The 13,215-nt window shown below is 34.8% G+C and overlaps 1 protein-coding gene across 3 annotated transcripts in view; it reads left to right on the top strand.

Moving 5' to 3' along the window:
- The window catches only part of WDR72 (WD repeat domain 72), a 103,694-nt gene that overhangs the window by 21,796 nt on the left and 68,683 nt on the right, over nt 1-13,215 (top strand). For all 3 annotated transcript variants that reach the window (XM_088063309.1, XM_088063308.1, XM_088063310.1), the window contains 4 exons: nt 256-501; nt 1,020-1,240; nt 2,541-2,736; nt 12,850-13,052. In XM_088063309.1, the coding sequence (XP_087919435.1) occupies nt 256-501; nt 1,020-1,240; nt 2,541-2,736; nt 12,850-13,052 (866 nt within the window). The remainder of the gene's footprint in view (nt 1-255; nt 502-1,019; nt 1,241-2,540; nt 2,737-12,849; nt 13,053-13,215) is intronic.

Genomic DNA, 13,215 nt, shown 5'->3' with positions numbered 1-13,215 from the left:
ATGTCTTGGAGTCAATTTCCATGAAAATCTAAATTCTCATAAAAAACTTCTTACACTAAAAAGTGATGCTCATTTAATCATTGTGTGGTGATTGCCTGTGGTTAGGAGGAATAGCAACTGCTGACTTTCCAACCCTAGACTGCAAGAAGGATAAGTTAAGGGAAGTGATCAAGAGATGAAAAGTGTTTGTTTAGTTTGACTTTTTATATTTTGTTTTGCATTAACAAAAAAATCCTCTCTTGCCCCACTCTCTAGAGATCCCAATTACAACCATGTGGACTCTTCAGGATAATTTTGATAAACATCGTTCCATGTCAGAGGGCATTATTGATCAACTTTGTGGATCTGAAGATGGATTTGGAAATGCAGTTGTCAGTTCCTCTGTGTACATACCTGGTCTTGATAGGCTTGTATGCGGATGTGAAAACGGAAAAATTTTTGTAACATTAGGTTTAAAAACTGCAAGAGCAAGACTTTTAGAAAACATATCTTTTCTTAAAGGTAAGTTTTAAAAATTTGTTTAGATTCATCTCAGTCAAGCACAGATGACTTCATATTTCTGGCATCCCTTCCAGTCATCCCTGTAAAAATTCTCCATAAAGTAGGGCTGGTGGTCAGGAGTGGAATGAGGAAAATGGAAGATTATGATGATCTTTCTCTTTCCATATCTGATCTGTTGGATCACAGCTTAGTACTACCAAGGTGCTTTCCATTATTAGGAAACTGGGAATGGCTTGGGATTGGTTATGCCCTAGAAGTGAGATATGTGGCATGTCATTATATTGGCAGTTTTCTTTTTTATTTGATCTCTAAAAGATCATTCCACTGAAAGGAACATAAAGGGTACATCTCAGTAGTGAAGCTCAGAGTGCAGACCTTTGTTCTCTCTTTTAGAACAGGTTCAAAATTCTTTGATCCCATGTAAAGGTTGGTTATATTTATCCTGATTTTCAGGAAATGTGCTGTAAGATATGGAACTCTTAAAGAGCAAAAATAATTCATGTACCATCTTGTTTCAGATAATTTACCTTATAAGGTTTTGAATGGTCACAGTAGCAGAGTCACTTGCTTACTTTATCCACATGACAAATCGGTGAGATTTGATCCAAGCTGGCTGTTATCAGGGGGCCAGGATTCTGTTGTGATCTGCTGGGATGTATTTACTGGAGGCATCCTACATCAGTTTAATCTGCAGTCTGGTGCAGTGACAGAGCTCTTGAGATCCCCAGAACACTACAGAGTAAGTAAAAACATAATAAATGTCTCAAAAAAAGGTAAATCTCTATATACACATCTGTGTGTGTATATATATTTATATACAAGAAAAAATAAAAAGAAAACACTGTCTGGCAATACTTCAGCCCACACCACTTTGATATTGTACTTTCACTTAATTTTTGTCTTTGAAAGTTGCTTTTAATTGCAGGGAGATGAATACTTGAGTTTGTGACATATTAAATTGAAGCTCTTAACATTCTATTCACCATTTATAATATGATGATGATCAACTTATATGTCAATCTGATTAACTCCTCCTCCTGAAAATTAAAGAATGTGCTCAATAAGGCTAGGAGCTTGAACATGGTATTTTAATCTTCTCTATTGCTCTAAAATAGATATACTTCATTTTGGTCCCTGACATATCTTTTTCATCCTTTATGTGTATGTTTTTGCATTTTATAATATTCAGAACAATTTAAATTTTTTTTCTAATTAATTGAATTTTGAAGTTAATTCTGTACATTACTGTACAGAATGTTTTATGTAACTTTTGAACCTTATATTCCCTGAGGCTGGGATTTCCATTTTTCCTCTTAGCCTACAAACACATAATTGATACTAATGAATGACTCACAGTTCACTTACATGCCAAAATTAGGTAGTCAAAAAACTGTTTGCAATAACCAAGTTGTTAATATTTGTAAGGCTCCTTTTCATCTTTATTCTTAAAACTGAGTAGGATTTAATGCCTATCTGGCTGCTGTTTCAGCATTGTTTAAAGAGCTGAATTGCTCTGTAGGGGAATTCCTGTGTGTCACCAAAAATTACCTGCAGGGAAGGAAGGCTTTGCAGTATCAGATCCATTCAGTATGAAATTAATTTCTAACTTAGTTTGTTTTATTAGAAATAAGTTACCTTTGGCTTTTGTTTTTAAACCTGACATAATTTTATATCACATGAATACCGGTTTGGTTTAAGGTAATTTTTTTACTACTTTCTCTTGTAGGACAACTGCTACTGTATAGTTGGCTATATAATCATTGCTTTGATATGCTAATTCTGTGAATAAATGGAAATTAAATTATTATATTTAAAATACTGAAAAAGCAAAGATGAAGGTATGTTTTCCTGTCAGGAAATGAATTGTTTAGCCAGACTTCTGAAAACAAGTTGAAGATGTTGGCTGAAATAAAAAATAAATTTCTAAACTGAGTATGTTCTGGGAAAGAAACTGCTGGAATACTATTATTAGGCCAGTTGAAATGATGTGGTTATGAATGTAGTTACAGTGTTGAAACCTGAGTTTTCTGTTTTTGCAGTTGAAAGACCAGAGTATAGTGTGCTGTGTGTGCAGTGACCACTCAGTAGCAATTCTACACCTTCAGAAGAGACAGTGTCTCTTACATGCCAGAAAGCATCTGTTTCCTGTGAAGAAGATAAAATTTGACCCTCTTGAGAATGTGCTAATTGTTGGATGTGAAGACAACTCAGTTTATGTTTGGGAAATTGAAACAGGTAATGATACAAAGGGGTCATCCTATTTGTTTTTGTTTTCCTCACTTTCCTGAAGGCTTGTCTGTCACGTAGTGGTATAGGAACATAATTTTTAGAAGGCAAAAACATTAGTAGAAATACTAACACATTGATTATAGGAATTGGAGAGTTTAAATGTTTATACAAAAAAGAAATAAAGAAAATTTTCTTATTGTTCAAGGTATGGCGCTAGTAAAATCAAGAATCTTAAATCTGATACTGTTAATCAGAAGTTTAGGTGACATGGCAGTGAATTAAGTAGAATACTCCTGGGAGCTGTAAATAAAAACAAAACTTATTAGAATGACTTTTCAGTCAAAATTGTCCCAAGCTGGAGCACAAAGCTATGCTTTCCTCCAAAAATTCATAATCTGAGATATTTTGATTTAATTGATAATTAGTTAATAGTGGAAGATAATTGTAAGGCTCACAACTGTGTAGTCAGCAAAACTAAAGCCGAGTGTTTTGAGGTTGAACTGTAGATTCCCAGGTGATTTGAGAATGTCATGCTGATTCATATGAGTAATAAATGTAGTTATTTGAGCTTGAACAGATAGAACTGTTAGAGGTTGTAATGGTATAAGGCACTACAATTATGAGTGTCTGGGCAATTCAGAGCTTCCTTAGAGGAAGTCTGCATTGAGTCCAGAACCACTGAAATGCACAACATGTTAAAACTGCAGTGAAATTGGATTTTGATAACTGAGCACTGAGATCACAATTTATTTAACAAGTTATTCCAACACACTAACTACATGGTTTGCTTTAGACAAACAGGAAAAATCAGAGTATATTTGAATTGTCCCTCCTTCACTCATAAAACCATTGCTGATTTCAAGATTAAAAAGAAAGTAAAATTGATACCACTGCTCATGCATATTACATACTCAGGGTGCAGATAGCTAAAAGTGTCTTTTGTTAGAAGTATAAGGGAAGAATGAGTGCCACAATCACCACCTCTTTAAGAGTAGCTGGTACACAGGAAAAGATGCTGTTATTTGCTATACAGTAGCAATTAACAAATCTTTTGTTGTTGTTCCTGTTATGCATTGCTGACTAAAAGGTGCCATCTAGGGTCAATACCTGAGAAAGTCTAGTAGGATATACTGTAGTTGCTTTAATGTTGAATTACATCTGTATTGCAGCAGAACACAAGAGGTCATGGTGTTGATCCTTGAAATTGGCCTGACCTAGATCAAGAGCTATGTAGACACTTCAGTGGCACTCAGGCAGACAAAGCATTGTTCAGATGTGTGACAGAGATGTACACAGCATCACTGAGGCACCTCTGCAGGAAGGTGCCTCTGAAAGGAATCCCTTCATCAGGATTTCATCTGTTGGCAAATGAATGGGCAACCACACATAGTACCACTTGCCTACAGTTACCTCTGCACATGTTCCCTAACTTAGTTAAATAGGATAAAATCTGAGTAGTAGCCTTGTGCTTGAATTCCACTGTGGAAAGGGACATGAGATAGCTTTTATTGCTTCTACAGTCAAAAAGTGTTTCTATTTCTTCTGGCTATGCAGTTAGCATCATGACTTGGGCTTTGCATGTAAATTAAAGTCAGTGGAATATTGTGTCAGATTCATATGTCTCTGTTTGCAGTTAACAAAACAAATCTGAACAGTGTTCCTGTGCAAAAGGTAATAGATGGCTGGGAAAATAGCTAGTCTGTTTATAATTTCAGGCTGTGGATTAAGAAATTTCTATGAATAATTCAATATTTACACTGTTGTAGAGACATCAATAATTCTGTTGAGTTTTTCAGGTGACTTTAGAAAAGTTAAGAGACCTAGTACCACTTTGACTCTAGAATGGTTCTTCCATCAGGTAATAATAGGGTGACCCCTAAAGATGGAAGATTTCATTGTGCATAACAGTTCATTGTCCAGTTTCCTGTGACAGAGGTTGACATACTTGTACAGAAAGCATTCCAAAGGACCTAAAAATGTTTGTCTCAACAGACTTTCATAATCATCACTTTATGGGGCAGAAGAAACTTTGTGCCCTAGATTAAACTCTAGTGCTACTTTGTGTACAACTTGTATTCTCTTTTCATGAGATTTACAAAGATAACTTTATTTTACATGATCACTGGGGAGTTTTCTGTGTACAATAGTCTGCATGTATTCTAAATAATTAGGATTTCAGCATAGTTTATGCTTAAATGTTAAATAGGAGTGTAGTTGACTTCAAGTGTCATTTAAGTCTGTATCTCTTGCCTACTGAATAGAAGACAAGTCTAAAAAAGGTGGAGGAAGAAAAGGCAAAAGGTAAGTGCCTGTTTCTCTTACAGGTCTAGAATAGGAGAAATTTAATTATACTCTTTTATTCCCTTGATTTACAGAGCAAAATAAAATTATTCTAAGTTAAAATGTTGATATTGCACCTGCATGTGGGTTGTGATATAGAAAACAATACAGAGACCATGAAATAATATCTGTGTGGTTTAATGTATTTTACCTAAATTTTAATATATGTATGCAGCAACTTTCCATTACAGTGGAATATCTTTCCATGACAATGAATATTGATCTAATCATACATTTGGAATATTAATATAGTATGTGTACAGGATATGCTCCAAACTTGTGTGCTAGAAGACAAATATAAAAATCAATAACAAATTTTATTCTAATTAAAGTGTAGAATCTTTCTTCCAATAGCCACCACTTGAAATCCCCTTCAGTAAGGAAACTAGCTGTTATCTGTATTATTTCTACATTTTCCTAACCAGTTGGTATCTTTGCTTTTTTTGAAAAGTGAATATCATTACAATGAGATATACTAAAAAAAGGATCAAAGGATTTTTGCTTGCTGTGTACAGGATATGGCAATATGTCTACCAACCTACCTTTAGATCCATCTCTTATTAATAGAGAGGAATGAATGGGTGGACATTAAATAGCAATCTTCCTTGCTCAGAGTTAACAATCTTCATTTATCTGTGATGAATTGTTTTTCAATTAGTAAAAGTTTAAAGTTAATTTATTCCTTGAAGTTCATAATACTTGCAGAATGAATCATTTACAAATTACCTGTTATTTTCTTTTGCCTTGCAAACATAGCTCTGTTTTGATTTATTGTTAATGATAGGTTTAGTTTGGGTTTAAAGATTAGAATAACTTCACTTAATAAAACTTCAATTTATTGTTCAGTTATCACAGTGTTAGCTTTACACTGGTTATGTTGTGATTTTTTCATACTCCCCCAGGAAGTGCAAATTTTCATAACTGTCTTACATGTTTCTAGCTCCAACAAGAAAATAAAATTCTAATATATGCCTAAAAAGTATTTTTGAGGTCAGATCTCCTGAATAGCCAAAACTAACTCTGCTTACAATCCTTTCCAGGGAAGGTCAGAAATCATCAGTAAATAATAGACAGTAACTAAATACATATACAGTATTTTGTTTTATCCACACTGCTTGTGTGTTGCTTTCCCTATTTGTGGTCTACTTGAATCCTCTGAATAGAATACTTTTTCTTGTATTTTGATGTGCTTATTATCACAGTATCAGAGTGCTTAGTAACAATAGTCCTGCCATTTTCTTTTTAAGTGCAGAACCATACAGTTGTCTTTGCTTCTAACAAACCAGAAATCCTGAGAATGGCAGTGTTTTATACAGAATTATTCTGAGAACACTCTAGGTGGTACGTAATTTTAAAACCCCCATGTTCTGATGTATTGCGTATACCAGAGATCTGCATAGAAGTATCCGCTACCTCAATTCAGATGTTTTCTTTGCTAAGTGACGACTTATCACTTCCATTCACTGTAATGAGACTGACTCTGTCACGGTGTGGAATGGTCCATATGGAGCTCTCTTGCTGGAGCAAGCAGGAAAAGCAGCAGTGCTTCAAGCCAGGCTGTCGCTGTGGTGGGAACAAGTTCACAGAAGGTGAATGTTCCACTTTGAGTCCATACTTAAAGGCATGAAGTTTTTTCTGAAACACTTGTGTTTCATGGCTTTAACAAGGATGATAAATGACTTGAGACACTTCTGTTGAGAAAGAAAAAAATCATACCACCTTAAGATAGCTGTCAAGCATAGAAAATTTTACCTCAAGCATTTAAAAGCTGCACAGGTATCAATAAAATAAACCAGCCTTTAAATGAGTTTGTCAGCCCTCATAAAATATGCAGTGTCTAACACTAGTCAAATCCATCAGTATGATCATAACAAACTTTATGAAAAATAGAGAAGAGTTCAGAAATACTCTGAAAGTAATTCCAGTTAATGCCACAGCAATGTATTTAAATGTTGCATGAAACCTCTGCTGTTCCATAAGCACACCTGCCATGGAGGAAATGAAATGACTCTGCAGATAGTGACATTATGGATCAAACCTTTAATCATATTGATGGTCAAACATGCTGAAAGGTTTTCAAATACTGTTTAAAGATAATTTTATGTAGTTATATATGCTCCAATATTTTTATAATTGGTGCCAACAATGAGACTTCTAAACCAGTAGTAAACAGCAAGTATCACATGAGTTGAAGAATTTGAAGGGTGAGGTTTGGGTTGTTTGGTTGCCTTTTTTTTCCAAAGTAGACATTTATTTAGTGTGTCTGACAATTTTCTCATCCCATACAGAAATTAGGTATTAAACTGTTTAGAAAGTTAAGGCTTAAATTTCATCAGGTGTCTGTGAGAAAATAAGTTGTATAGTTCCATTAAAATTTAGAACTCTAGCAAAGTAAATTTGGTTGTTACTAAGATTTTTGCCTAGATAATTGTAGAACCAATAATAATAATAATAATACACTTTTGTGACCTTTTTGTCTTAGTAAAATTTAGTGATTTACAATCTCTTGGTATATTTTTCATTTTCCCTGTCTTTCCATTATTCTCTTTTTCTCTTCAGGTCATTGGTCAGAATTAGATCTGAGTGGGTGAATGTGGCCTAACTGATAAATCCTGTGGTTATGTTTCATCTGCTGGAGGCCATGGTTTAGGGTCAAAGTCATAGCAGTCACTACCTTCTTGTTTCTTTTTTAATGAATTTTGCATAGCTGAATGATCTGGAAATCTCCAAATAAGATTTACTAATATGTATACCTTGTAGAACTTAGCAGTTGGGTGTGGGGCTTTTTTTTGTTTGTTTTTGTCAGTCTTAAGGTAAAACTTAACTAATGTTTTGCCTCTTTTTTTATTGCAACTTATATTTCATATGTGTAAGCCTCGGGTCAGTCTGTAGCTTGTACTTGAATATTTCATAGCTCTCTAAATTTGAGTCATCATTCAGTAAATACTTATTGATGTAGAATAATAAAGGGTAGTGGAGCCTGGGAAAGTCTGTCTCGGTAAAAAAAAAGGTGGTGTCATCTTTTTCCCAATTGGCTAAAGCTGAGGATATCTGACTCTTGTCAGTATACAAGAGTGTATCTTTATATTCATATGTGTGCATACACACGTATGTTTCTGTATACTTGGTGGGACGTGTATGGAATTTAGCTGTGTCTGTTCCCTCAAGTTGATAATTGGTCTTCATTCTTATTATTAATAAGATTTTATACATGTGTGTATATAAGTATATAGGAAGTGTAACTGAAAACTGCTATGATGCAGTGCAGTCAGAAGAGTGCATGCCAGGGAGGGGTTTGATTCTAGACACTAAGGGATAGATTCTCATTCCATCCTTCTAGATGAAAACTACTTGCATATCTTCTAAGTTCAGAGCTGGTAACTTCTTCCATTCAGCCCAGTTTAGCACATTTATTGTGTCTTAACAATTCATTCAAAGGATTGCTGTCCTTTACTGTTTGGAACAGTTTAGATGGAGTCAGGGAGAGAATGGGAGTGTCCTTTCTTTTGGGGTCTTTTGCCTGCATCAGAAATCCTGAGGTAAGGACTGGCTGCATTGGGGAATTGCTCTTTTTACCCACATATATAAACCATCGTTATAAGTTAGATTTCAGTAGTTTTCTTTGTGTTGTTCTTCATAGCTTTTTTTCAGCTGAAGGATATTGACAGTAGTTTTCTAATGCTCTTCTGAAAGTGTCTGTTCTGAAGAATGTCATTAACACACAGAGTTGGACATGACAGAAATCTTCCAAATGCAAAAATGAATAAAGAGGGTCTGCAAAGACACATCACAGGCATCTCCATTTTTAATTTCTTCATTATAAGTAAAATACCTAGATTTTATGACAAGATTATTTTAATAGATATAACAATATAATACATTAATTTGTGTAATCTAGTCAATTTCTATTTGCTAGGTGGCATTTACTTTTGTCTTGGTATTGGTTGGAATAAATATTCTTAATGTAATGTTTGTTCCATCTGTTTTGAGCCAATTGATATTAGAGTGGTAACACTAGCAATACGACACAAAGTGTTTCATAACTGTCTTGGAGCAAGATTGTAGAATTGTAAAATTCAAGCATTTTTGTAGCAAGGAACATAAAATTTCTGTATGCCTTACTCTACCATCATAGTAGAAAGTATGTTGGGAGAGCTTCGGGTGAAATGGGTATTTATGGAAAAGATCTTAACAGGAAATAAACCAACTAATGTTACAGATGGTACTTGTTCTGAAAGGTGTTTTCTGTTTTGACTACTAGTAAAGGATTTGTTCTTGACCCACATGCTGTTTTTAAATAAAATCGATTGTGAAATAATTTCTCATTCACACAGCACTGTTATGCTGTAAGAGTCATCTGAATTACTAGGTCACAGCAGCACTGCAGTGTTGAGGATTTTTGTTGCTTTAGCTGTGACAGCAAACAGAAAGCACTGGAGCCTGATGATATGACAGGTCATGTGATGGCAGTGAATGCCTCGTCTTGAGGCAGGAAAATATGCGTGACCTCTCCAGTAAAAATGCATCCATCCTTCAGTATGCAGAACCCAGAGAACTGTCTGGACACCACTAACACCAAGAGACACAATTTGTAATACTTGGTCCACAGGAAGAATAAGATGTTGTAGCAGTCTCTAGCCAGTCGCATCTGGTGGTCCAGAGCTGCCCAGGAGAGTGAAATACTCCACTCTTGACTGTTCCTGAGACTTGGTTGCCATGGTCACAGCTTTAGAGAGATAAAGACATTCTTTTTCTGTATTTTGTATGTATAGTAGAGGGTCATAGCAGTGGTGTTGCTGCTGTGTAGACACCCCTATCTCTTCAGTTTCATCCATTGTTATTTTATGCTCCTCAATCAAAATCCTTTGGGCTTATTCAGATTTAAATACTTTGTTTGAGAGTGAATTTTATTTCTGTCCTCTTTCCTGTACTCTCATGTGTACAAGCTTTGTCTTTTCTTACAACTTTATTTTCCTTTAAAATCAGAGACAGTATATTCAAATAACAGTTTCTGAGCAATAACCACCCTGCCCCAGTATCATTTTGACTGTTTTGCACTGGTCAAAGTCATTGTCATACATACAGGTTTCTAAATCCTTTCCTCTCATCCTCCCTGTTTGTTTCTCAGATGTATTCAGGCATTGCAGAATATAGGTCTCTTCCTTTATTTTGTCTCTGCCAACTACTTGATCTGTAAATGAGTATTTTGGGCTATAATATAGGATATAATATAAATACTTTGTAATACTTTCATGGTCACATATTTTCCTATGCACTTTGTGCCATTTTGTTGTGGCTCCAGCTGTACACACAAACCTGTGCATACAGATGTTTATAATAGGGAACAGGATTGGGTAGTAGATGTAAGAAAGGATGGGGTTTTTTTTAAGAAAATAGACATCTTCTGGAAGGTGCTTCTTAAAAGAAATTTGAGATAGCTGTTATGAGTGATATATAAATGGTTTAAAGATGTAATAGGAGTTTTTCAAATTGTTTCCAGGATGTCATAATGTTTTGCTAGTAAGAAAATAAGCTGGTCATCCAGGGTATTTGCTATTCAATGTTCCTTTCTATGAATGTGCTTTAAAAAGAAAAACTAAAAGAAAAAAACCCAAACCAATTATAAGTTCTCCATGTGAGAAGCCAAGCCCTATTTCTTGCTTAGTGTGAGCTCAGAAGGGCTTTTTTCAGTTGATGTTAATTTTCTCTTCTCCAAACTACCCAAAAAATGATATGCTTGCAATGGCATTGTCCTGATGCACTTAAAAAAGAGTTTGCAGCAGAAATGTTTGGTAACCCAACAACCTGTTGGTGGTTTCTCACTTTGCACTTGCTAAGTCTATAATGTATGGAAGCATATCTGTCATCTGTTTAAAATAAGATGTGTTAAATATATAAAACCTGAATTTGCTTTCATATATGTCAAGAATACCTGTATATTCCATTCAGGTCATTGTCTTCCAAGGTTAAATTCTGCTGTCACATTTTCTGTATCTTTTACTGCTTCTGATATTTTTCTTTTTCTGTGAACTAAAATATTTTTATGCATACAAATATTCACTGTGTAGTGGACTTGCCACAGAAGGTGACAGAGCAAGCTTCAGCCCCTCCACTTAAAAGTAGGAAGAACAATGATTTCATTGAATTTTTGTTTATATTTTTCTCTGAATAATCCACATAGTTCTGTGGCATGTTTATAACTTGAAAGGCTACTTTACACATATAAGAGGCCGAAACGATGTTTGTTGAGTGACTGTATTATTTCCACACTTCACTTTGCAAATGCTGTAGTACTTCTAAGAATGTTTGCTCGTGTCCAGCATGAACTGTATAATCATCCCTTGTAGGCATCTGTACACATGACTTTTGTGTTCCTGAAATACTGAAATGTGTCAGTGCTGGGGGCTTTGTGGACAGTCTGACTAGGGAAGACCTTTTGGGCAACTTTCCTTTCAGTAACTGTCCCCATGGCACTGGCTGCAAGTCCTGGGGAGGAATTAAGAAAATGGCACATTAAAACCAATTGGGGATGATTCTTCTTTCAGTGTAATATTGCAGTAATCTGCGGTATTCAACTGATTTTTACAGGGGACAAAGAATCAGGTGCCTTATTTTCTTCTGTTCTGAATTCAAAGACTTTGTCGTATGAGTAGTAGAGGTGATACTGCAGTGAACAGAAATGAATGAGTTTCAGAGAAATAATTTCAGATAAAGAGATTTTATACACACATATACACACAAACACTTATTGTATGAGATCCCTCAATCCCAGTCCAATATTTTTAGCAGGTGTTACTGATAGAACTTCAATGTTACACATTTTTTTTTTCTTGTAGGAGTGAAAGGGAAAATTCATGTTGTATTACTTGAGGGTAAAAAGAATTCAAACTTAAGGGAAAAACATTTCGTGTTATAGCTGATATTTAATACTTGAAAAACCCTTCAGATGTATTTTATCTCTGATATTTATAGGAAACATGCTATTTCAGCAATTTCTTTTAATTCCTATAGGAAATGTGTAGTATATAATAGTAGCTCATTTCAAATACATTTAAGCTCAGTTTTGATATCTTTAATGTTAGTTATAATTAAAATAGTATTACTAAAGTTATTACTAGATGAAATTTTTTCTAAAATAATACAACTGGGTATAACATCTAGAGGATTTAGATTCCAGAGAGCCATACAAGTGATGAAATACTCTCCAAAACATTATGTTCATACCCTGATGACTAAGCTACAGGTACATTCATGTATAAACCTTTACGTCTGACAATTTTTAGGAATGGAATGAAAAAACCTGAGCTTTCCCTTGCTATTTGTAATCCAGAACACTAGAGGACAGCACTAAAATATTACATAAATGTGTTGTTGTTTACAGTGTTAATGATATAGATGCTCTGTGAGGCCTTTGTGAGGAGAAAACAAATTACTGTTTTGAGCAGTTAGGGCAAGTGATATTTTTGTGAATATCTTTGGCTAACTTTGAAAATTGCATCTTACTCCACATGTAAATATATAAATATCTGGAGCTGCTTGTGGTCTGAAACAAAGTTATTTGCTGCAGTAATTTCTTTAGCAATTAAGCTTTATTTTTATAATAACAATAGTGTAGAATACATTTTTTATTTTAAAAAGAGGAGTTATTTGCCTCATCTGTAGATATTTTGTGATTTATTTGCTCACATGTAGTTTACTATATTAGTACTATGATGCTTACATAGAGATGTGATAGTATAGCTCATTGAAAAAGTTACAACTTCTGTTGTGTTTCTCGAGGCACTCTGGAACGACATGAAACTGGTGAAACAGCAAGAGCAATTCTTGCTGCCATTGAAGATTCAGAATACTTAGTGGCAGATGCTCTGCTTCCTGTGTCTCAGGACTCAAAACAAAACAAGAATTCTGGATCCAAACACTCCAGCTCATATAAACATGGCATGGGCCCTTCTCTTACTCCTGCAGAGAAATCTCCAGATAAGGTAAGAAGTGAAGAGTAAAGCATTTCTCCAGAGTAATTAGTTGTGATTTCAATTCTTTACCCTTTCACCCACTGATATGTAAGAGGGATAGTGGCTTGGTTTTAAGTTTATAAAGGCTTCTCCATTCTTCTGAATGAACTTTCTTTCAACCCCATGTCACAGA

The sequence above is a fragment of the Pseudopodoces humilis genome, chromosome 16 (assembly GCF_049639895.1).
Source record: "Pseudopodoces humilis isolate 2021_Gansu_Grassland_sample_001 chromosome 16, ASM4963989v1, whole genome shotgun sequence".
Taxonomy (NCBI): domain Eukaryota; kingdom Metazoa; phylum Chordata; class Aves; order Passeriformes; family Paridae; genus Pseudopodoces; species Pseudopodoces humilis.
Note: the sequence above shows the minus strand (reverse complement) of the source record. Positions and strands in the feature narration are given on the sequence as shown.